This window comes from Colletes latitarsis, chromosome 13 (assembly GCF_051014445.1).
Source record: "Colletes latitarsis isolate SP2378_abdomen chromosome 13, iyColLati1, whole genome shotgun sequence".
In the NCBI taxonomy this organism is placed as follows: Eukaryota; Metazoa; Arthropoda; class Insecta; order Hymenoptera; family Colletidae; genus Colletes; species Colletes latitarsis.
In genome coordinates, this window is record NC_135146.1 from 14,922,837 (window position 1) to 14,949,066 (window position 26,230).

Here is a 26,230-nt window from a genome sequence, read left to right on the forward strand (position 1 = left end):
ATTTAATCATTTACATATTTCGAATGTTTCAGAGTTTAATAATCCGAGTTAAATAGTTGAGAATAAAATTCTGTCGAAATATTAAAGTTGGAAAATTTTTGCCACGCAGAGTCACTGTTTCGACCATTGTAGTTTGCATAAATTTATTGTAAAAAGCGAGTCCGTTAATACTACTTTGTCCAGTGTATGTGTAGAGCGCGTTGCGCGTGTAACATAACTGCCCACCCCCCACTATTCACCATGTATGTACAGTGGCAATCACGGGAAGTGGAGGTTTTGATGTCCAGTCGTTCAGCGACCTCCGTGCGCGATGGTTGAATGATTTGTTAATTTTATCGTTCGCCAACGGCCGACCGTGCAGTGATAGAAGTATGACAACCACGTGAAGGCATTGTCTATGCCTCTGTTACTCTTATGCACACGCGAAACATCGTTCAACGCCGAGTTGTACTGTGAGTGAATTAAGTACAACGACAGACACCGAGATGCGATTCGACGATCAACTTTTCGAGGTTCTCGGTAAGTTTTACTCGATCATTATTGTTACTATTCATTTTCATACTTGATTCATACCGACGATTACTCTTTACAGTCCATATAGTTCACATAAAAAAACTATAAAATACTTTGCATACAAAGTTCTTCGAAGTTAAAGCTTAATCAAACTTTGAAGATTATAAATGTTTTCAACTAGGAGTTTTCAGAAGATTCTTTAAACTTGGAGTATAACAAAGCTTCTTGAATTTTAATTTTTTCGAACAAGAATTATAAGATTATCTTTGAAGCTTGTATTAGAACTGAAAAGAATTCTTTCAGTGTAGAACTGAACGAGATTGTGCATCTTAAAATTATTAGAATTTAACATTTTCTCTTGCATCTTTTAGAAATATCTTTCTGAATTAGCTCAACTTGTGCCAAATAAATCTCATATTCTAAAATGATTTTATCAACACCTATACTTAGAAAAGAATTCATCGTCGTGTTTTATAACTTTAGATATAAAAATTTGAAATTATAAACCTTTCTGCAAGTAAATCATATGGTTTCGATGACGTTTCCTTGATTCAGGGTTTCGAGTAATTTTTAATCTGAGAATAAACTAATATTAATGTTTCTGTTTAAACTGTCGCATCAATTAATTTAGTACGAAGTAATTTGAAGGAGTTAATTAAAGCTAATTTGCTGACACTATCTGCGCGTGTTTTGTAAGAACCGTGATTAAACACGTTCGTTCGGTAGTAAATAACAGTTTCCTGAAAACGCGACAGCAATATTATTACGAATTTTATTCATTCTAAAAGCGATGTTACAACAATTTCGTGGAACAAAAATTGTAGCAATAATCCGTAATACGTAATATTTTGATATATACAGTTCTGTGGAAGTCTGTTTTTAAGAACTTTGTTTATTCTCCATAGCGGTTTCAGAAACGTGCCTAACAGTATAAATGATCCGTGATTCAGTATCAAAATAAACTCGAAAAGTAACAATTTGAATTGGATTCTGAACAATTCTATGTCAAGTATTTACTCTTGTTGGTGTGATGCATGCAATACATACAATTATTTATCATTAGAATGATTTTGACAGTTGCTGGTTACTAATTGATAAATCTGAACATTTTCTTTTAACGTTGATTAGTAGTAAGTAGCATGATTTTAAAGTCTCTGACTATAAATTTGTAGTTTAACAAATTTAAAAATATTATATCTTTCGATCTAAGTTGAGGAGGCTATATTTACGAAGGGAATTAAAAATCGAGAGATTTTACGTTTAATAAATTGATCGAGCTTCTTCTTTTCGGTTAGATCAGAGCTAGACAACACTAAAGTTCTACAATCCATTCTGTATACTCGGTGTGTTACTAATTGTGTGTCAGTAGAAGAATGTTTCAGTATTTTGAGAGGCAGATTTACAATGAAATTCTTATTCGAAGTGTAATTATCGTCCTGTCGGTAGATAGTCTGCCAGCACATAATGTGATTCATTTACGGCTGTCTCCCTCTCTTTCCTTGCATGTGTTTTTGTGCGTTTGTGTGCACGCGTGTCTCTCGTTGTCTGAGCAGAAACGGCTTCGTTCCTTTCTGTTTATCGCAAACTGACTCATTAGCTAGTTACTGTCTTTGTTACAGTTTTCTTATCCCCTCCCATCTCGGTTTTCCTCCACTCTTTGCTGTGGACGACGTCCCTTAAATGGAAATATACCTTGTTCCAGTGTGCCATAAAATTAATTGAAATCCTTTGTCGACGACTGACGAATCTGGAAAGAATTCCAGAAGATTGTATTCCTTTTCTTAATCGAATATCATTGTAGTATATAAAAATTAACCAGGAAGATCCAATCACGGAAAGTTTTCACGACTTCTGCGGGACTCCGAGAATTGCTAAACGAAGAAATAAAAAGCTGATATCAACGAAACGAGAATAATATCCCTCGAATTGAACGAGAATTGCATAGTCACTGTGTGCTCGTACTTCAATTAATAATGTCACAATTTTAATTACTTTTTGGCTAATTTAAAGTATATGTATATCAAGATTAATCGAATCGATTATCTTATAAATAAATCTTATTACCAGACTGGATTTGAATTTTTTTATCACAAGCAACCCCTCTGGGTGTACAAACTTTTTATTAAAAATAATTCATTTGCATTCTAATACTTTTAAAAATGAATATAATAGCCTGTAAATGTTATTCTGGGTTAACTACGATGGAACATAACTTACTCGTGTCTTCTTTGGTTGTTAGTATATTACTGATGTATTTATTATATGGATCGTAGAATGTAAACAAACGTTTAATCATGTTTTACGCTTCGTATTTATCTGTGTCCGACCAAAGTACGGCTTTATAATATTCAGACATCGAAAATGAGTTATGCAAAAGCAGAGAAAGTTGATATGGTTTTCGTTTATGGCGAATGCCACTATACCGAATGATTCCCTCTCTAATACCAGACACTCTTCAAAGTTAATATAAATTTTTATAAATAACAAAATGCGACTCAAGATCACCATTTTAAACCATTATATTAGAAATTTTATCTTTACGCAGAAATACGTAAATTATTCAAGCGTTTTTAAGCTCAACTTTTCCTCTCTGAAGATACTATCGTGAATATTTTATTGTGGTCGTTCGATTCAGCCGCTCTAATAGCCAAATGAAGCGAAAGAAATCATCTAACGAGTTTCGCCTCGAGTTAAATTTGATATTCGAAAGCGTGTAAAGCACGCCATTGCGATAAAATATTCTGATAAACGTCAACATACTTGAAGACATGACTTTGCGTTATTACGTGCAGTTTCTCGTTTCTATGCATATAAAGTATCAAACACACACATATTGCGAATTCTAAAAAATTGTTTACGACTTTTATACGCCTGTATGAGGTACTTATCGTAACAATTGCAATCTTGTGCGACAATTTACTGCAACAGAAGTGCACGTAAAGCTAGTCAAACTTTCGTCGATGAGTGACACCTTTAAAAATTTCGGTACATATAAGAGACATTAATTTTTTTTTTTAAATTCAATGATCAGATAACGCAACGATTTTGTTCAGCAATTAACTTAAACGTTCTGCGAATATACTTATTAAATGCGACTGTGAGATTTCTGTGTGCAGAACCTGTAGAGTTATTTCTACTTTCCATGGTTTTTACGAACATTTACTTAATTCTTTTTTTAATTAGACAAGTCAATTGTTAGATAAGCGAATAAATCTTTATTTCTTGTGTAAATCATAGAATAAGTGACTAAAATTTTACCTTTAATATTAATGATATCTGAGGAAAAGTATGACACTTTTAACTGAAGTTACATTGTTGACAGTAATACTCTGAATAGCATGATGGAAACATGTTTCACTCAAGTTGTTCGAGAGTCGACAAGAAAATTATGTGCATAATACGACTGTAGTACAACATCACGACATGGGTTTGTCGAAAATGTTAGTACAATCGGTAGTATTAAACAATCCTTTCATATATCATGTTCAACTGTTTTAATATTGTGGATCCTATATATTTTGGAAGTTCTAGGGATACAATTATGTATATGTATAAATTTCACTCGGAAAAAATAAGTGAAACGACAGCTGTTTGACTGAAATCATGGACAAAGCTCACGTTCTACTATATTTAAATATATTACTCGTATGAAAGTTTTTTCTTTAAAGCGCAATTTTTAGTCTTTCGATATGGTTGGTTTGTGCTTAACTATTTCTACAGTTATTTGCATGTGAAAAGACACCTGTTGGTTATGCATAAAACCAAGGCAGAAACAGTATTAAGCAATGTGGCACACGAGTAAACGAGGTTAAACTCTTGTAACGATTATTTTTGACTTGAAAAAAACTTTCGCCTGCATTGTTTCAAACGAAAAGTCTAATTTTACTGCACTTTTAGTCGAGAAATGGTTCGAGGCGCGTGCGGAACCGTCGAATCTTAAATACTGCCGAAAGAGTGAAGTATTTATTTTCGCGCGTTTCATCCCCACCCTTTGTTTTCTTGGACACATTAGCGACTCCCCCACCCCACTGTTAATCTCCTCGCGTATGGACTCGAATCATCCCCACTCCTTCCACACGAGCCGAGCGCAAAACGCGTCAGCTGCTCGCCAGTCGTCTCCGCGACGTTGCTATGAAGATATTAATTTTTTTTTTTCTTTTTTATTTTCTTAACGTTTACTGTAATTTCGGCACGCGATCGCGTCTGCATGTGCGTCTCCCTCCCCCCGGTTCCTCCCGCTGTGTGCTTCGTGATCCACGAAACAGTTTCGTCGACGTTCGACTAATTACGCAATTAATGCATCGCCGGTCTATCGCAACGTGATTTTCCGAAGCGTCGTCTCGATGATAATAACTATAATGGAGGTTACCTGCACGGAGTTGTTTTTAAGAACGATACGAAGGAGCGTACGGACGATCCAAGATCCTGACGCCTGATCCAGAACTCTCTATTTTCCGTAGTTGTTTTCGAAATGGGACTGGCAGGTAAATTATTGAAACAAGTAAGAGATGTTCCGATAAACACGCAGACAGGCTTATTAATAATCATTTTTTTTTCACCGTGTATCGCTGATAAGCGTTCCTCTCATTTCACGTAATTTTTTTTTTTTATTAATACGAGGCAAGTTAAGTTAGCAATTTTCTCTTTTAAATTATGTAAGATTTTTTGTCGATTTCGAGAGCGAAGTAGATATGGATTGTTTATACAGACAGACGTGACTTTCCACTTTTTTTTTTTAGCTTCCGCGTATCTTCTCTTCTCCACTCTCTCCCCTCCTTCCCCACCTTCCAGCCATCGCCATCTTCCACCCCTGATAGGTATTTATCCAGCAATAGCTCGAATAATTTACATCGCTTCGAAATAGGAGCGTTCGACGATGATTTTCAAACTGGATTTAAACAATAATCTTTTACGTGTTAATTTCCAGTTTATTTTTCTCAAACCGTACCGCTATCGGAATTGATAAATGAGTCTGCTTATCTGCGGAATTAGACGCGTTTGCGTTCTGAAACGAGGTGATTTGCGAGAACTGCCTTCATTCCTAGTATTTCAACAATTTATATTCCTTACAAATTAAATTCTATAGTATATAAAAATGTTATATGTATAGGTTAGGTTTACATCTCATATAGCCATATGCAATATTTTGTCATTATCTTTTCTTCGTATTCTATAACTTATACTGTGTAAAATTCATCATTGCATCGATTCTCATTTTGAAATGTGGAAAATTTTTAATAAATTAGAGCAGAACTCACACTCGTTATCAACATATTTATAAGTAAAAAATTATACGTAAATATAATTTAATAAAACGCTTGAATATACTTAGATTTTGAGTTTTATTTTTTACATTATTATATTTCGAGGTATTCTATGTTGCAATACTATGTGTCGATACAAACATGTGTACGTATTGACAAATTTTTGCTGCTTCTCTTTACGTGGTCCATCATTAACTGTATACAAAATAGATGATTGGTCGTAAAGAAATACAGTCCAAAGTTCAGACGAGATTTTTTTAATAAATGTGTTTTCGTTTTCCAAGTGAAAAGTGAATTTAAAATTCCTTTTGGTACACGTGCACTTGACTCGGAATTTGTTGACTAGCTACACATACTACGAATTCGTCTGGAATAGAATCGTCTGTATTTACTAGAACTCTGGTATATCATAATTATTAAATAAAATGGTGTTGCAAAGGAATTTTGGAAATCGTGAGCTTTCTCGATATTTCAGCCTTTCATGAAAGTGTTATCATTACATATGTATGTTTAACGTTTGAGAAATAGATTATGGCAGTATGTATTAAGAAATACGTAATTGGTGATCATATATAATATTATGCAGTTGTTATCTGGGAGTGACATAATTTTATAGCTGACGAATCACTGTATTACACATGGAATCGTGATAACGTTTCGGTTATTGAGTACTATTTTCGAGCGTTCCTCTGTGTTTGCTTATGGTAATGTCGTTTCCACAGAACAAACAAAAGGGGAACTGCGAATTAACAAGTAAAAGAAGCTTTTAGCTAGCAGAGGCCGCATTAATTATTAATACTGTTAGTCCGCCGCGTCAACGTGTCTCTGAGAAATACGAGGGTATACATATACGTTTCAATCTTTTATTTTCAATCTGCTATTTGCTGACCTTGCGTTTTGATGAATTTTCATAGAAAGAGACAGGATCGTAAAAAAGTAAAATGCAAGATTACAAATGTTCTACGTTTTCCCAGTTGCTGTACAAAATTAATATTACATAATGCACACAAATTTAACGACATCCAATTTGTTAATGTTCCAGTTTACAGTGAAATAATCGTTGGTTCGATACCATATTCCTGTTTAATGTTTTCGATCCTCGATAATAATAGTAATATATTATTAGTCTGAGTTTAATATAAATCGACAAGAAGGTATATCAAATTTTGAAAAATAATCTTTCTACGCTCACCTGCGATATATTTATAATCGATATGTAACTGTTTTGAAACTGATATAGAACTGATACAATATCGAGACCGATACGGCTGAAAATATTATTTAGAATAAAAGTTTTTCACATCTGTTCCAATAACGAAAACTGGAAACGATGTTACAACTGTTTCCAACCCCTAATAGCAACAGACTAGTTATAGAATACTGGTCAGAGTAATTAGCAGTGATTTTTAATAATTCTGGCTCGAATTTGGGACATTGGCGAATCTCGAGATATTCGATGAAGCAAATTTTGTGGAATTCGATCGAAAATGGTATCCTACTAGCAAGCTGGAATCCAGCGGTTCATTCGCTTACGTAATTTAATGCGACACGCACGCGACGTTTCTCTTTCTCTGTTGGTTTCACCTCAAACAGAACTGTCTTTCTCTCTGATTCTTTCTTCTTACCTTAGCAGACGGGTCTGCTTGTCTCTTTCTCTCCGTGGCTTTCGCAATTCGTATTAACCTCGTAGATGAATCAATTGGTCACCTGAGTCTGAGAGGCAGCCTCACGCATGCAAACGGCAAGTCAAAATCGAGGACTAAAGTGAAAAGTCGTGAAATTGCTAAATGAGAAACGGTTGTGTAATAAAATGTAGTAATTAATCGTTGTTTCGTAACGAGGCTTTCCTGGTTTAATCATCGACGATTGATTCCATTCGGGTATAAACATTGCCTGAATCTTTTTTTCATAAAGAACTCGATCGTCTAATCCATTTTACGTTGTCGTTACGTTGGATTTGGAAGACAATTAGTCGTTTGAATGAGAATAATTTCTTTCGCACAAAGCGTGCAAGAAACACCACTTGTTTCGAAGAAGAACATAACTAAAACTTTTATTTTATTAAAAATTAAATTACAACGAGCGGTTAAACAATTCTGTGCAGTATTGAAAGCAAGTTAAAGTGTATAAATGTATAAATATCTAAAACCAAAAGGAAAATTTGGTGGTGGAAATGAAAGTTACAAATAACAGAAACAGTGGAGCCATTTTCCCATAAAAGAATGTTATCAGAATGGTAATTTCAACACGATAACGGCCCCAAACACTGTTCTAAATTGATTAAGGCACAAAAAATTACGAAAATATGGTCAGAAATACCGGTTGACTTTTGCGTTTGATTATTCGAATTAATGTCAGGCAGATGTCGTGCAATCATCAAATCCAAGGGTTATCCAACATCTTATTAGATTGTTATGAAAGTTGCGGACATCTATACGCCGTTATTTTTATTAAAAGCAGTTGTATAACTGAAACAATGTTTGTTTGTTATCTTTTGTCACGCAGCTTTTGTTTTGTATCTTAAATTCAATTTACTGTTCGATAAAAGATCATCGTTTATTGATGTACGAAACGTTATCTCGCCTATAACAACAGAATTCTACGAACAATATTGTGAAATAGTATAATGCAACATTATAAAAGAAAATAAAATGTTTGATTTGTTGTGGCGTGTTTTGTAGAATGCAGAAATACGTCCATGGAGAACATTAATTAAATCGATGATACTTGGTATGCGTTTGTAAATATTAGTTCCCCAACCTTGATCTAATTCTAATGATGGAAATATACTTCTGTCGATTAAATTTTCTTATCGGATCGAGCCAATAAAACATTCGGTGTTGATGTTTACCACAAAATTCATTAACGTGTATCGAACGTTTCCAGTACTTGTTTTTCGTACTTTTAAACGCTCTTTGTTGGCGTTTTAAAGTACTCTCGATTATGGCTGGCGTTGATTTATTCTACATTTGGCACGTGGCGATCTAGGCACTTCAGTCTGTCGCATCGACGAAGAATTTAATAATCGTTGACTCTACAGAAGGTCGCAAAGCATTTCTAGGTGCAGTTTTTCCACGAAGAATCATGTCCGTGGCCCTAAGTAATCATTTACACGCTAGAAGCGTCTATTTGCTTTCGGCCATCTTTGTTGAGTGTGACATTCTTGGTGGACATTCGATGGCGGCTGCTGGATGGTGGTTTACTGGATCGTTGCGGACTCGTTTCGTAAAAAATCTACGTTTTTCTTGCATCCGTTACGCACGACTGCGAATACGAGATGATCTATTAGCCTATTTAGATCGAATCTTTAATTCATCTTCGCGTTCTTCTCGTTTCTGTTCCGCTGCTTAGCGTCAGAATTGATACGACAGGTTGTTAAAACACGAAATTCTAGTTTCGAGATATGTATAATCAAACTTACTTAAGATGTCTGTATGAAATTATTTTTTTATTACTAAATGGTGAAATGGATTCCAGATGGGCTACGTCGAAAGCAATTAAAAGGTGCAACAAAATATCTTAATTTTGTATTGATAAGACAGTTATAAAAAATCCTTGAAATAATGAGTAAGAAACGCTGCATAATACCAGAGAATTCATTTACATAATATTATATTTTCTTGCAGAACAAGGCATCCGAACAATTAATTTCGTAATTCGCGTTTAAAATTTACATAAATTGATGTTAAATATACATACACTACTCAAAATATTTGCAAGATCAATAGCATGTTTTTCTTGTCTGGAGCTCTGTTAAAAAATAATACAATATTTACCTTTTTACGAATAAATATAAATTTTTAAGCTTGGAATTTAAAACTTTTCGAATCTAGCATAATTAAACTGTATCAAGAAGTCTTCCATTATTATAGAAACAACGGTAATGAAGTTATATCATTGTCATGCCCTCCTCCTACCCCCTATTTCAAGCTCCATCCCTCAGCCTCACATTCTACAATAACCGATGACAAGAAATTGGCAAGAATTTGATAACAATATTGAAGAAATGCTAAAAAATAATTAAGAAATTTAGAAACACTATTTTATTTACGAAATTTGTCACGAAATTTGTAATGTTAATAAATGGTACTGCCACAGTGATGATTAATTGCTTCAAATGTTCTGTTTTTTTAATATTTTTACCTAATTTTAGTAGTGTTTTACTGAATTTTCCAATTCTTTAATATCGTTACATTGCTCCACACTTTTGCATATTGCATTTAGATTTGACTTTTGTCGTTTCTTCTTAACGCAACACAATCTCAGTTTTCCCTTTTAAATCGTTGATAATGCATCGAAATCGATTTTAATTATCCAATGTTTCGCGGTATTCCGTATGCATCATGCTCGATCAGCTCTGCTCGTCTTTGGTACTAATTTTAGCTGTTAGCTCGTAGTAGAATTACGTAAAATTTGTCTAGTGTCTGAGATGTGTAAATATTTCCGAAGTAGGTTTACGTTGAATTTCTGTCAGAGGTAAATTACTAAATAACGATGATTTATCTTTTAGATGCGAATGTACGTACATACTTCAGTTATCGACTAATTCGATTTATCTGATTGCTCGCTCGATGACTGACGATCTGATAAAAATTATTTTAAATCGTTCGTTTTACAGACGACGCGCTTTTTTTACTTTTCATTCGAAAACAAACGTTCTGTCGTTAAGCTGGATGGTAAACGTGATTGATTGTTATGAGATTTAGATACTTGAACGACTCCATTTTGGATCTTGTTATCCTGATTCCAGTTTCTATTCTCATTTAGTAACTTGTCCAGAAATTAGACTTGGAAAGTTAATGATATAAGAATGTTTTTACTCCATGTACCAAGTTTTGTCATACTTGGGGATTAGGTTTTTCCAAAATAAACAAATGAAAAGATTTAAAAAATTACGATCGACTCGAAAATTGTTGCTAAAATTGTTTAAAAAATATTGACGTATCACCTGATGCCACGAGAGTTTCGTATCAAATCGGTCGCCGGTTGAAACGCGAGGCGAAGTGTCTAGTGTCAGAGGTCCGTAAGATAAACGATTCTCTCGAGGACACGATTTCTTTTTTATACGGGGATTTTTTGTCGCGACGATCCGCGGCTTTATGAGCAGGCTGGGGATTTGATTTGAGCAAGTCGTTTAGTATCGAAAAAGCGCGCGATGCGTACGCTGAGCGTCTTGGCTGCGGGATCAAGGCCCGGTCAGCACTCAAGTGACTCTTGTTTTTTGCTCTCGTCAATGCGGCGTTACAAAACCGCTGGTTTGCCTGCTCGGTAGAATAAGATCAAGGTGTTGCTCGATAATTCACATCGAATAGAGAACAAACGGGACCGCCATCGATCCCTCACCATAACTCGATAGGACCTCGACTGCCCAAACACTGTCCAACCAAACAACCACAACAAAAATACCACTTCGTTCGACACAATTTCCAAAATCCAGTGTACTCCTTAGAATGTTTTTTATCTCGTAAAATTTTAGGATTTATTGTAGGAATATTTCGAACAAATAAAATTTTCTTCCGATAGATATTTATTAAAATGATTTACGACTGTCAAATATGCTCGTGAAAAAAAGTTCATTATCTAAAATATTTGGGTAAGACTTAGTAGTCCATATCTTCGTGAAATTATCTCACCGACTAATTGTCTCATTCGCTGGAATCTTTGGTTCTACATCCACTATAAAAAATTCGTTATTGTACTAATATTGCGAAGAAAAATAATCTCTGTTTATTCCTAAGGATGTTGAAAATATAAAAGCTCGTAAGTTTGTATCGAGCTTTGTATTAGCGTCTTTATCATGCGCATAAAAAAAATAAAGCAGTGCAGAAGAAGCGAGCTACAACTTAATTGTTGTTATTGAAACCTCACCTCATTAACCTATACAGGATGTCCCGTAGTGTATGCGATTCACTTCAGGGTCCTAATTAGCACATAGAAACCATAAAATAAATTCGTGCCTACACATGTATTATTTTATTTAGCGTCTAAGGTTACCAACCTTTTACTTTCTTTTTAACTAAATAGAACCGTAAACATTTTATGTTTACGTCGATAGAAATGTTTTTGCATGAGAAAATGCCATACCCCATCATTCACCCGGTGTATTTCTTTTTTTAACGTTCGAAAAATGATTCAACTCTTTTCTCGAGTTTTGTATTTTACTATACATTTTATCAATTATCAATATTTTGACGAGATATCGATAAAATCGGTGAGTCTATCTTTAGTTTAGGCAGCACCTAAGGAAGGGTTATTTCCATGAATAAACATTGAATTGATAAAGCTTGTAAAGCTCGCACGACATTATTAAAGTATCAAGTACATCACTGTTGAGGATGCAATTGTCTCCAGAATATGGTTATCTCTAAGTGACTCATCCATCGATTGGAATTTTTAAAACCAAAATTTAACTCTCCGTGTTAGGTGTAAATACTCTATTCGCACATTAACGATAAATATTATTTTACAAATAGTTTCTTTGTAAACACAACACTGTTTACTGAACAGATACTGTGGTTACAAAATTTGGAGCACCCTGTTCCTTCAGAACAATAAAATATGTACTCGATTCGAGGGCTGTTATCAATTTATTGGCCAGATTCTTCATCTTTAGATCATTGAGTGGCTATTGAAAATCGAATGGCTTCTACTTGCATTGTAGAGAACATTTGGAGAAGAGGTAGAACGAGTGGGTAGTGAATTGCGACGATTACGTCACGAGGGTCAGTTCTGCATGTCATCGTGTGTCAGCAGAATCGACCAGAGGCAGAACATTCTCCCAGAAACACATTGGTGCATCGAAATCGGTTATAAATCTTTTAGAATTTCTCTCCCTTTAATGAGAACCAGGACTGTGCATCGACCATTTAACAACAAACACGATAACTTTTCTATTTGGTTTGGTTCTCGTTGGTTTTCCGTTACAATCGTTTATATTTCTTTTTCCATATTTAATCTATTACTAATCTCGAATTTTTTAAGCTTTAAAAAAAGTTTGGTAAAGTTCTCGAATACTCAGGGAGAGTATGCTAACTCTCGCACGTAATTTTTAACAGATTCTATAATAATAACGTACTGTTGTTGATTTCATTTTTGAGATGCAACGTACTCTTTAATTGTGATTGATACTGTCGTTAAAATCGTTAAAATATAAAAGGGGGTGGAATTTGGAAATTTAGATGCAACTGGTACTCGATTATATTAATTGTTTTCCTTGTCTTAAATTCGTTTGCATAAATTTTGTGTGTCGTTGCAATGAATTTTCTACCACCTCGTTCACGTATCGAGATGCATAATCAGAGCGACATAATCGTCGAAAGATACAGCGAATAGGGTCATCAATTAGACTTTGGCTCGAGTTAAGGCAGGTCCCGTTCGCTTCGGTATCGCCAGTAAAATAGAATCGTCGGTGCATTGCACGCGATATGTATTCCTTTCCATGCACATCTCGAATTAAAACTGACCTTTTCTAATAATAAAAAATTTGTTGCTAACTAAACTAGTAATTTAAGCAATTTTAAAGGTGTTAAAATTTCATCTTCGTTCAAGGAAAACAACGTTTACAGTTCGATGACCTAATCCTGTCGTCTCTTTTTGAAAACTGAAAGTGTCAGGGCAGAAAAATATTACATTGAACTTGACACCGTGCAGTAAAAATTGTTCATAAAGCGAGTCTAACGAATCGTGAAAGGCCAATTCTGTTTCATGATCACTCAAGAGCACATTTCATGGTGCACGCCTCGAAATAATTGCAACGATTGGGCGACGAAATTCTTTGCCATTTAACGTTATTCGTCCAACTCTTTTCCATGGCTTTCCATCTATTCGGAAATCTAATTAGCCAACAAGGCGTAGATAACATTAAAAAGCAAACGTGTCGAATAATAATTTATATAGTGTCGTAAAACGTATCTAATATATTCGTGATCGATTGTTTCCGAATTATTAATTCACTTTTACGTCAGTGAACGTGCTATAATTATGTGGCTGAACTTGCTATGCATTTCAAATACGTCATAACACGTTTGATGGATCGTTTTGCTCTTTTTATCTTGTCGTTCGCGATTGCTTCTCTCTTATTAATGAATTAATTTATCGGAATATTCAGAATATTGTGGCGAATAGCCACCTGTTGCGGATATATGGACACGTTACAAGTCAAAATGTCTAAATTCCACTATTTGAATATTTTTACATTTCGATACAATGCATTCTGTCTTTCTATCAAGCATTGTTTCGTCGATTTTTGTACTTGATCTGGAGGATTCTTGCCCAAACATTTCTAATTATTGATAAAAATATTAATGATTCGAGGCTTCGATAACGTAACATAATAATGCTTTATTGAACGAAGCGTTTCTCTTGAACGATTTTTTATTCACGGTTGGCTATCATTGAGTAAATGTTATTCGCTATTTACTATTCAAAGGATTTCTTTATCGAACGCAGCCAGAAAATATGCAAAATCCGCAAGATAAACGTGGCTGCGAGAGGTCAGTCGGTCACACGTAGTAAAAAAGTTAAATATTTCTTTTCCTGGCCGACAATGTGCAGCCAGATAATATCATGCATGCACTGATAGATAATATGGGCATAAAAACCACGGCGGACCTTGGAATAATTTATAACAAGCAACTTATTACGCTTTATTGCTATACTATTTCCATCCGTGATCAATATTCATCCTTTTTCCTATCTTGTTCGCATTACGAAACTCTTTTACAGTCATCTCACTTTTTTCTTACCTTGTTTCATCATTACGAGTTTCAATGGATCAATGGTATTCGACAAACGAACAAACGATACTTAGAAACTCTAACTAATGCAGTGGACGAACCACTGGCGAACAGAACACGTGGTTCTAGGCGCCATTTTTTTTTATTAATAAGATGAAAGAGATGAACATATTTCATACGGATATTGTAAATAAGACTGGCTGCTTTTAAATACTATTTTATTCTTATTTGAACCATATGTTAAAAATGTTTGTATTATATTGATATAAAGTAGAAGCTGACTGGAGTCTTACAAAGACTGATTGAATCCTTTGCACCAAAGAAAAGATGTCCCTATATGGAGGATTTAATTTTGTCTCTTATAAATATTTTTTATCTTTATTTAGAAGTAAGCTACTCCTTGTCAAGCACCAAAAACTCATCGAACCTGTAGTGTCACTTTAATGTAAATAGAATGCAAAAATTACAACTGCCTGTTGCATACATTTAACTTAATTCAATGCAAATTATCAAGTCATAATTTTTTTCCTTTTTCCTACGACCGGTATGGCTCCCTAATATAACAATAGGAGTAATAAGTTAATGGTTGCATATAGTGAGATAATTAAAAAACGATGATGAATTGGTAGGTGAATAATGAATCATGGAAATTCGAGATTTAATGTTATCGGTAATTCCATAGCTAGCTTTCGAGGTCTTTTTGCAATAGTTTATCAGAAACATTCAAATATTATCTCAAGGCCCCCGAGTACTTTGCATACTTAACCCTACAATGACCCAACTTGATATTTTTACCTTGCAAAAACTCAGCGAAGATTTCTTACGCTTAGATACTTGTATAACCGAATTACAATCAATTTATAATTGCACGGGCGCACGTGTAATTAATAATATAAATTCAGAATTATTGCTAGTTCAAGACACTGCAAGACAGTATCGATTACCATTCGAAATTCGTCCAGACACTTGAATATTTATTCATTTCATTTGCATGTTATTTTTAAAAATGCTCGCGATAGTTGTTGAGATAGCGTACCAACACCGACGTAAAAATAAGCGATGCATCCGTGTTAAAATAATAAACGGTCAGGTACAACATTCAGATAACACGAAGCCTCAAGTATTAAAGATCTTTTACGATAAAGATGTTTGGAGTGACCTTGTATACGAAAATAATTTCTATAGTCAAGAAATAAGATTGGGGGTTTCGCGTAGTGGCTGATTCTCGTGTAGTAGTATCAGTGAAGATAGACAGAATGCCACACTGACGGAAAATACACAGAAACCCTCGTAGAGAGAGAGAGAGCAAAATATGAAATAGACACAGAAAAGAAGCGTTTAACATTTGTATACGTGATATTAATCACAGCGTTTAATTTTACCTCGTGACTTTTTGCTCTGACTTTAAACGTTTCGAAGATATAGCCTGACCCAGTTGCGTAGGACATCCTGTATAGAGGACCAGATAATAGATAAGTACTCTAAATGAGATCCAACTGTCCAACAATTAAAATCAGATACTCAACTGAATGAAATTAAACAATGATCGAGAGAAATTTTACTAGATTAAGTGGTTTTCCATTTTTAAGAAAGAATCCTTGCTTGGTAGTTGCTCAAAGATTGTAATTATTTGCTCGGTCTTTTGAAAAGGACGACAATGATCCCGCGTTGGTGTACGTGATTGATAAGTAACGAAGTTATCTGTAGGTTTATTACGAACAGCAGTTTCGTAAAGAAACGTACTAGAAAAGAGACCGACGTCTGAGCGTTCTTTATCATGGAAATATCGTTATTTATATGTCTCAGGGCGATAAGGGAATCGCTGCGTTCTCGAAACGAGATTTCGGATGGCATTTCGTTTACTGCTCCCGGGTAATACCCTGTTATTCCCATTCGAGTCGAATTTTTATCGATTCAGATTTATTTATGTGGGTTACGTCGAGGTAATTTATTGTTAAATCCGGGTTATTGTTTAACCGAAATCCATGCGACTGATAATTTGTTACACTGTACTTTTCGTCTGGAAAGTTCGTGTGCAATTTAAAATTATTTCGAATTCGAATTAAGTAATCTGCGAGCATCGATAATAGTTTGAAAAAGCAAAGTAAATAGGTCGTTTTCGACACAATGCATTGCACTTTACTTTTCGCGTTTTCGTTCGACCGAAATTTCATTTTATCTCCGAGCGATAATTTAAATTCGTACAATATTTTTACTTTTACAGTGCATGATTATTATGCAAGTAGGCAACGATAAACGCGCGAGGAAATATAATCGCTGCTACAGCGAATAGAAGAGGCTAGATAAATGACTGTGTATGATCAATTGAATAGCGGAGATACAGCGCACGGAATAATACACTATAATTCGACTTGAAATCGTAATTCATTGCTATCAGATACTCGGCATTACTATCAAAAATTAACAAAGACGCGATACACTTGGGAAAATCGTAGATTTACGAATCAGTTGTTAATTTTTTGATAGTCCTGGCACATACTGATTGGAATATGTATATTAATATTTTAAAATGGTACGTTACAGACGCCGATCTGAGCATGGGCGCAGGTGCAGCAGGTGGCTCGGTCCTCGGTTTACCGGGATCAGGCGTGGGTGGTGTTCTGTCTCAGCATTGTGCGATCTGCGGAGATCGAGCAACAGGAAAACATTACGGAGCCGCCTCTTGTGACGGTTGCAAAGGCTTCTTCCGGCGATCGGTCAGGAAAAATCACGTGTACACCTGCAGGTTTGTAAAACGAATTGAAATCGTCCCCTATTTAAACGAATTTAATATTCTAAAATTGTATAAAAAAATAACAAACAGCAGGTGCAAGTTATACTATACACCCATTGTCAAAAAACCCTATTCCCTCGTTTTCGAGATATTTTTATACGTACATACAGAGAGAATTATTTATCTTATTTTATAGAATTACTATTGGGTACAACGCAAATATTAAAGTAAACAATCCTTGAATTTTTAATACAAAGGACAGTAGTAGGTACAGTAGTAAAATAGAATTACATTTACATCGTAATTATTATCAATTAAATTTTGTATTTGGTTACTTTTGGCCCCAGAGGTTCGTTCACGAACTAATTGCAAGCATTATTGTTTATTGCAGATTTAGTAGGAACTGTGTAGTAGACAAAGACAAGAGGAATCAGTGCAGGTACTGCAGACTACGAAAATGTTTCAAAGCTGGTATGAAAAAAGAAGGTGAGTGCAGTAGTTTGGTCTTTGATTTCAGTTATTTTTTTACGAGGAAATTATTAATTAATTCTAAGTAAACGCGGGAAGTCACATGGGTGATTATATTCCTTTTTTTTTTTTATTTTGTTTGCATGTAGCTGTACAAAACGAGAGGGACCGAATAAGCTGTAGAAGGCCAAGTTACGAGGAGCAGAGTAGCAACGGAAACGGACTCTCCGTAGTTTCTCTTCTTCAAGCTGAGATGCTCAGCAGACAAGTTGGAGCTGCCCTCGAGGTCAGTTTAACTCAATTCTTGTTTTAGTAATTTTACAAAGAAAAATCTAGATCGGATCTTAGGTAAATTTTTATGTACCACAGTTGTCAAAATTTTATTGACACTTAACAGAGATACGTTCGTCTCGAAACACGTGGCTTAGCTTGAGACTGAGCTAATATCACTGCGGTATTATCGCTATTTGTTATTGACGGTACACGATTGCAACGTTTATCATTTGGTAATTTTCCATGTACACATAAACATACGTTCAATGTTAAAAAAATGTTTTCACACAAGGATGACATAAAACTTGAGAGCATTTCTCTGATATTCGCCATGCGTCAATAACGTATCAATCTTTTTAGATATCAATATGTTTAAAACACACTTTGATAGTAATACTAGTACCATGAATTAAAATTTGATCAAAAAGAATTCAATTCTCGAATAAGTTATAAAAGGTTTCTCTGCTCGTTTATTTTTTGTCAATGCACCCTTTTGTTTATTCGTTCGATGGAAACGAATTTATGGTTCCCGTCTCAATATTTAAGAGATGGAAGAGAATTAATGAAGCTCGTGGGAATATTGGGTCTTTTCAGTGTATGTAAATGCCAAGACGGACAGACATCCGGTCACTTCCCCCACGAATAATTGTAATTTTTAGTCTTAAAGTTTCGAATATTTAAATTGTCTCGAATATGCACTCATTAGTATAGTTAACATTCTGAAACGTGAAGTTTATCTGGATATTTATAAATAATTGAACACTTTAAATACCAAGATGAAGTGAATTGAATTTATTTGAACGAACAAAAATGTTTTGTTGGATTTTATTAAGTTTTAAAGGAATGAGATATTAAGGAGGATAATTCAACGTTCCTTTAAACAGCTAGGCAGCCCAGGTGGCGATATTGACCTAAGTACGAAGCAAATCGCCAACATAAACGATGTCTGCGACAGCATGAAGCAGCAACTACTGATCTTGGTGGAATGGGCCAAATATATACCAGCATTTAGCGAGCTCACCCTCGACGACCAAGTGGCACTGTTGAGGGCACACGCTGGTGAACATCTTCTCCTGGGCGTAGCCAGGCGCAGTATGCAACTAAAAGATGTCCTCCTATTGGGTAACAACTGCATTATCACGAAAAACTGTCCTGGTACGTTTTTCTCAAGTTTATTAATCATTTGGTATCTGTTGAATGTTCGTATGTTCTAACGATGAAAAGTAGATTGTAGAAAAAGTTGTCATTAGGCAAACTAGTCGACCAATTATCTAGAAACAGACTCAGCATTCCTAGAGACCTGTATCATACTTAATCTGACCTAAGCAACCACTTGGTAGCCTAAAAAAAAATAATCGTTCAGCGTGGTGTATAATAATTTTTATTGGAGTAATCTAAAAAAGAATAAATTATATTAAATATACATATATCGCTGGACTTTCAGAACGAATTAAATTGAAACTTAAAAAGTTCAAACAGTATTGAAAATATTATTGCGCGTAATAAAGAGTACCACAGAGTATTATTTCATCTTTCGATAGCACCGATAGATAAGATTTCAGAAGATTAAGTACCATAAAACAGATACAAGCATAAAAAAAATTCAGTCACCGATAACACATAATTTAAAAGACACTAAACATCTTAATCGACGAAAATTGCATTGACGATTCAGGTGAAAATTTCCAAGTGGTTCAATGAGAAATTTTCAAGTATCAGTTTGTGGCAATTTGTTTAAAACGAGAATGTTTCTGTGATTTTGTCATTTTTCTGAAACTGTAAATTTACTTAAACAGGTATAGCATAATTATTAGGAAAATGTGGGTGAGTAAATAACAGCATGCATGCGAGAATTTTGTATAGTTCACTAAAAATTCTATTTCCACAAAAGTTTGGCCATTTCACAGTATTTATTTAATCGTGGACGTTAGATTAATCGTTGTTTAATTTGTATAGAAGCGCAGATAATGTAGGGACACTTTCCTTATCATATGTTGAATTTTTGTGGACAACAATTGTGTTTTTAACATTTTTATCGGAGCAAAGCTAAAACGCGCAGAGCGAGATAATCGATAGAAAATCAAACGTCACTCGTAACAGGAAATTATTTCCTACGATCTCTGATCCCATTTTATCTGACATTTTGTCAAGTACATTTTCTTAAGTCAAGAGTTTTTAATATCTATGGATATTACTGAACAACTATTAAGAAATCGATAGTCTCGCTGCGTTAGTTGCATGAACTTGTAATGGGGAATAGTAGACTGAGTCCAGTCTTGACGTTGCAATTGCACTAGCATGAGTGCAGATGGGTTCATTCAACTGTGTTGGTTTCGTAGCTTGTAATACCTTGTACTGTATCTGGACTCAGTTGATTGGTCATGGGATCCGATAGGGATGGTTTAACCGTCGTTATCAGTCATATATTTGTCCGCAGAGGGTCGCAATCAAGACCTAGACATCAGCAAGGTGGGTGTCAGAGTGATGGACGAGCTGGTGAAACCGCTGAACGAGGTGCAAATCGACGACACAGAATTTGCTTGCCTTAAAGCAATCGTCTTTTTCGATCCCAGTAAGTTTCTCTCTCGTTATACTCTGATTAAAATTAAACACTCTGTCTCTCTAGTTCTCTGATTTTAGTTTCTCACAAAACTAAACTAAAATGTAATATATTTTCTCAACGAGCTTTGCAAGGATTCTTTTCATTTGGATCTTCGATCAAGCACGTTTCGTAATATGTATTATTACGCTATATTGACGTCGTGTTCATCGTATCTGATAGAATAATAGGAAAATTCGACGAGTAGTCCTATTTCTAGTTTGAGTAAAGTGGAAATTAGCAAATTCAGAGGATCGATGATCGTCAGCGATCTCGCTTCGCAATCTGCAGTCGAAGGGAACGAAGAATTTGCGTGTCATTCGGCCAAGATGTGCCGGCACGCGAGAACGATTGTCTCAATAAGATTTAATTGATCATTGGCGGCGCGGTCGCCGCCGCCATGCCGAAACGAATTGCAGACGATCCTAGATTCGCTGTTACGAGGTAACAGTGCGAATTTTTTTGAGAATCTCCAACATCACAAAGTCCAATATCAACTTTAACGGTGTGTCTTGATTAGGACGATCGCCCACGACTTCTCTGGAGTCGTTGTACCTCAGGATCACTTTCATTTCGATTGTTTCACAGCATGGACTTGATTCACAAAGTGATATCTTACATCTTAACTTTAACAGTGTGTCAATCACCTACGACTTCTCTGAGTCGTTACATCTTTGGGATCAGTTGCATTTTTATTGTTTTACAACGTTCGTTCGCAAAGTGATAAGTTTTTTTAGCATCCAAGTATCCTGTTGTATCCTTTCTGTCGATAGATGCAAAAGGGCTGAGCGAGCCGCAGAGAATTAAGCAGCTGCGTTACCAGATTCAAATCAACTTGGAGGACTACATAAGCGACCGACAGTACGATAGCCGTGGTCGTTTCGGTGAGATTCTGTTGACTTTGCCAGCTCTGCAGTCCATCTCCTGGCAGATGATCGAGCAGATTCAATTCGTACGGCTGTTCGGAGTGGCGCACATCGACAATTTATTGCAAGAGATGCTCCTTGGCGGTGCTACGGCCGAGGTGAATGGCACCGTGACGCCGATTCCGATCTCAAACGCTGCTGGTAGTTACGTGAGCAGCAACGAGAGTCCTAGCAGTCCTTTGACACCGGCGAACGCGCCTCCTTTGAGTCCTCAGGATCACATGCTGGCCGGAGGAAGTCCTGTGATGATCCTGAGGGATCTAACACCGATCCAGAATCAAGAGGACGTGACTAGCGTGACTGGATTCAGGATGTTCAAGCAGGAACCCAGCCTAGAGAGCGAATCCAGCTTTTAAAGAGTCCCGACGAGCTCAAAGGTGATCAGGAGATCCTATGAAAAGAGAGTGAATTAATTCAGTTCGTTGTTACTACCTACCTTGACGATTTTTCTGCTTTCGAGTACTTACGATACGAATTTAAAGATGTTGAAGCACGCCAGGAAGATGGGAAACATTAGAGAAGCAAAGAAGGTACTAGATAGAAGCATTTTCAACGTGATTAGTGTTACTCTTCTTTTGAATCTTTAGACTTCGAAAGGATCGTTTGATATCCGAGAGAATGTTTGGGGATAAAGTATCACAGGATCGTCCGAGCAGTCGAAATTTATATTAAACTTGTGATCTTTGGATAATCGTTCAAGAATCCTCGAGACGTTTTTGGAAAGTAAAACCATCGTTTTGAAGTCTTGCGACACGGAAGAACAGCAAATAATTATATGGAAATGTAATCGAGAAACGTTAAGAAATGTGTAAAAGTTTCCAAGATATTAAGAATTATTTTTATAGATCGTACAGAATTTATGATACTTGAAAATGAAATTATTCGTACGTCGAGGAAGTGTTGTTTCGAATCTTTACGACGAAAGCAGATCGTAAAATTTCTCGAAAATATTTAATGAACGATAGATAAACAAATATTTTCGGATAGCTTGCTGGATGTCGCAAGATCTTCGAGAAATCGCTAGAATGAAAGTCAATTCTCAGAATTCTCTTCAACTTTACGATGATTTTTAGTGATCTTTTTGAACAATTTTTAAATGTCAGTGCCACGGATCGAACGTTTTTATAAGTTGTGATTTTTTTTTTTCTCTCAAACGTTGCAACACGAGCAACAGTTTCAAAATCACGGGTTCTCAAAAACCTCGCACTCATATTCCGCATGGTTTACATACTGAAAGTACAGTTTTTAACACTAAACCTACCGATACTTCATGTGTAACCATTCCTACCATGACCGGTCGAATGACCTTTCTTTTTCTCTTTTACGAGGCAACGTACTTCGAATTTTTGCCATTATATGTATAGAAAGTTGTGTTCTGAAGTTTATTCGTAAGATTTCTCTTTCATGTCGCGCATTTTAAAAATCTGTACAAAAATATGCAATACTTTTACTCAAAACTAGGAAAAGGAATTGCTGAAACTTCTTTAAGTATACAGCGTAAAAATAAATGTCAAAATAAACATAGAAGACAGCATAAATAATAATAGTTAATATATTCATTGGATAGAGGATGAAATGCCCTTTAAAATGAGCGCTCGAACGAGTCGATAGCTTCATTAGTTCCGGAGATATAGCGATTTTAGTTTCAACTCGATGCGGTGGCTAGTTACGGAGATATAGGGGTCCGAAGCTTTGTGTACGTTTCATTGAGATCAATGAACTCGCGCGCGCGTAAATAGTAAACAGTGCGTAGTAAATTCTTGGAAATACTACGGCGAAACTAGGTCACGCGAGTCACGTACGCGGGCTAGGTCAGCACTACGCGCGTGCGACAAAGAGGTCCGACGCGTTAGACTGAGACAGAGATAGACGAATTAAGAAAAATACCACTTTACATAAATTACGATATCTCGAAAACGGAAAGTCCGATCGACAAAAACCAAAAGCCATTTTAAAGAGGAAGCTTTGCCGCTGCCAACGGTGGCTCAATGATTAATAAAACACTAGTAGTTTCGGAACTGCACGCGTCTAAAGTTTTAATATTTTTAATACGCGTTGTTACACTGTCTAAAACAGTGGAAACTGAACTTCCAGTGGAATCTTTACCATTTACATCGGAAGCTAACCAGAATTTGATACCAAATACCGGTCGTGGTAGGTTTAGTGTTGAATTAATTTCGTGTCCAATATAAAGATGTAGTTGGCAATCGTTTGAAATACTGTGCGATCTCAAGTTTTTGAGTAACAATCGTGCTAAATATTGCTCAATTAAGGTAAGGTAAGGTCGAATAAAGTGACACGAAATTGTCTTGTCGCCGCGAAGTCAATCTAATTAAATAAAGTCATTAATTATCTATTTCTCTCTTTTTTTTATTTATTTTGTACAACGTTCATGCAAGTAAAATTATTGGAGGAATTAGCAGTTAGTGTAATCGAAATCGAAGAATGGTCTTCGAGTTCTAAAGAAACAATATACATATACAAAATGGCGTCGAAATAAATGGTCTCACTGTGGTAGCATATTCGACTTTTTCTAAAGATGAAAAATAATCATATAACCATAACTTTTCATTTTCGAGATATAAGCACATTTTTTAATTCAAACAAAATGTGTTTATATGTATATTGGAGAAGAAGAGTTTCCAAGTTTCTACGATCTCTTCTTCCATTTTTAAAAAGAACAGAATAGACTATCAAAATGGGACCACCAATTTCGAAACCAGCCAATGTATATACATATACTAAATAGTTCGTTATTATTAATTTTTTAAAAGGAATCATTTTAGTGTCATTTCAATTTTGTAACGTAGTAAGTTTATGTTTAACAGATAGCAATTTTTCTATTTTAATTATTTAACCTCGTTAAGAATATCTATTCATTTAATTGAATTGTAAACGACCGACCTCTGAATACGACAATATTATAATTAATTGTTACACACGTAGGAATTAAGTTTACTGTTATTTATACAAAGGGTTAATTATATTATTTATAATACATTCCTGCAGAGAATATTTTTGTTATCGCGATAATCATCTTGTTACCCCATGTTGTAAATGTAATGTATTATAGAGACACAGTGATTAATGATTTTAATAATAATCGACTATTTTTTATGTACAGACAGTAATACCTCGTTAATTGATCGACTTTATTATCCGATAACTGAAGCTGTGAATAGCTAGATTCCATCCAGTCTCGATATATCCCATTTTTAAAAAGAAAATTACTACTTTTCATCTGTAAATACACAGGAGTAACTCGATTTCTGATCGGTTAGCGAAGTAATACTGTAGCTTAGAGAAATATAGGTGCGTAAAACACGGGATGCTGTAAAAGTGTTGTTATTAAACCCAATCTCAATGTTGGCATTAAATCCAGTTTATTCCGTAGAGGAGAAAAGGAATTATACCAAAACAAAGACAATTCTTAATCTCTTAAAGGATAGTGGCACATATATGTACGTTTACTTCTTAATTTATTTTAAGTATTATAATATGGAAGTCACTACTAAAATTATGTGCATACAAGAAACGAGAAAATAATTAGCACATAGTTTTAGCACCTCTCTTTATAAAGAACGAAGCACACGCCATTGCAATGCAATTAATTCTTAGCGAAAGAGTAAGTACACTCGCTTCCCATCCTACAGAGCTGGGGAAAATTGTCATTCAAATAAAAATCTCGAGTAACAAATATCACGAAATAATTTATAACAAAGTGGTAAAAATTAACGCGTCATCTTTTTTATTGATTCTATCGGTTATTTATTATTTCAATGACAATTTTCCCCAGCTCTGCCATTCTAGTTACCAAATGAAATACATTTCATTGCGTAGAATTATTGTTGTGCCAATTTATGCTAGGCGTTTAAACAATTATATTTGTATGCAGCGGTTCTTTTGTCGCATGTGATGTACCTCGAGTTAATAGACTAAAAAGGTGATAAATTTCAACAAATTTTCAAGTCTTGATCTTGCAAATCTACGAAAAAATTATTTCGTACTTTTACGTATTTTTCTCAACATTCAAAGGGGACAATATATTGCAAATATTATTACTGTTATTTTATTTTGGCCGATTAAAAAGTTTTTAAAAAGAAACAAAAATAGAAATAAAAAGCTGTTTCCATCTGTTATCAGGGCAAGTATTGCTCAGTCCTGTTTATAATAAATGTGTTTAAATAACAATGAAACGATCAAGCAATCCTGCTAAGATCTGGTAATGTTAATTAAATTAAAATAATATAATTAGTATAAGGGGCATTCGTATAAATAAATAAAGGAAACGTAAAAATCACTTATGGCAAACGTTCAGGAACTTAGCAGGGTTAATTTTTTAATTAACGTTTACGACATTTTATTTTTTGTTCCATACTTTGCTCAATAAGAAAAACATTTTACAATAATAAAATCGCTGATTTCATACGTTCGTCGGAATTTCTTTTAGATTTTATATTTATGGCCGGATAGGAAGCAATAATACAAATAATTTACGAATACTTTAAACATTACTACATACTATAGTATGTACTAAATCGTAATGCGAGATATAATATATAAATATAGTTTTTTTATGTAATACATGTGCGCGCAAACAAATTGTAAATTAGTCAAAGTGATAAACATTGTCATTAATAAACAAGGAAAGTGGTTAAACAAAAGACAACTTGTATCGACTTTCTGCATAAATATTTTCTATTGTATTTATTTTTCTA

The 26,230-nt window shown here is 34.9% G+C and overlaps 1 protein-coding gene across 3 annotated transcripts; it reads left to right on the plus strand.

Moving 5' to 3' along the window:
- The first annotated feature begins 300 nt into the window (after window positions 1-300).
- Window positions 301-26,206, plus strand: Hnf4 (Hepatocyte nuclear factor 4). Of its 3 annotated transcripts, none has more exons than XM_076780762.1 (7): window positions 301-519; window positions 17,057-17,258; window positions 17,638-17,732; window positions 17,864-18,000; window positions 18,872-19,142; window positions 20,407-20,559; window positions 21,360-26,206. In XM_076780762.1, the coding sequence occupies exons 1-7, from the start codon at window positions 486-488 to the stop codon at window positions 21,866-21,868; spliced, it is 1,401 nt and encodes a 466-aa protein (XP_076636877.1). In that variant the 5' UTR covers window positions 301-485; the 3' UTR covers window positions 21,869-26,206. The 3 variants fall into 3 exon arrangements, with proteins under 3 accessions (XP_076636877.1, XP_076636878.1, XP_076636879.1); XM_076780763.1 differs by having other exon boundaries at window positions 20,425-20,559; XM_076780764.1 differs by lacking the exon at window positions 301-519 and adding an exon at window positions 4,623-4,997.
- The last annotated feature ends 24 nt before the right edge of the window (window positions 26,207-26,230 follow it).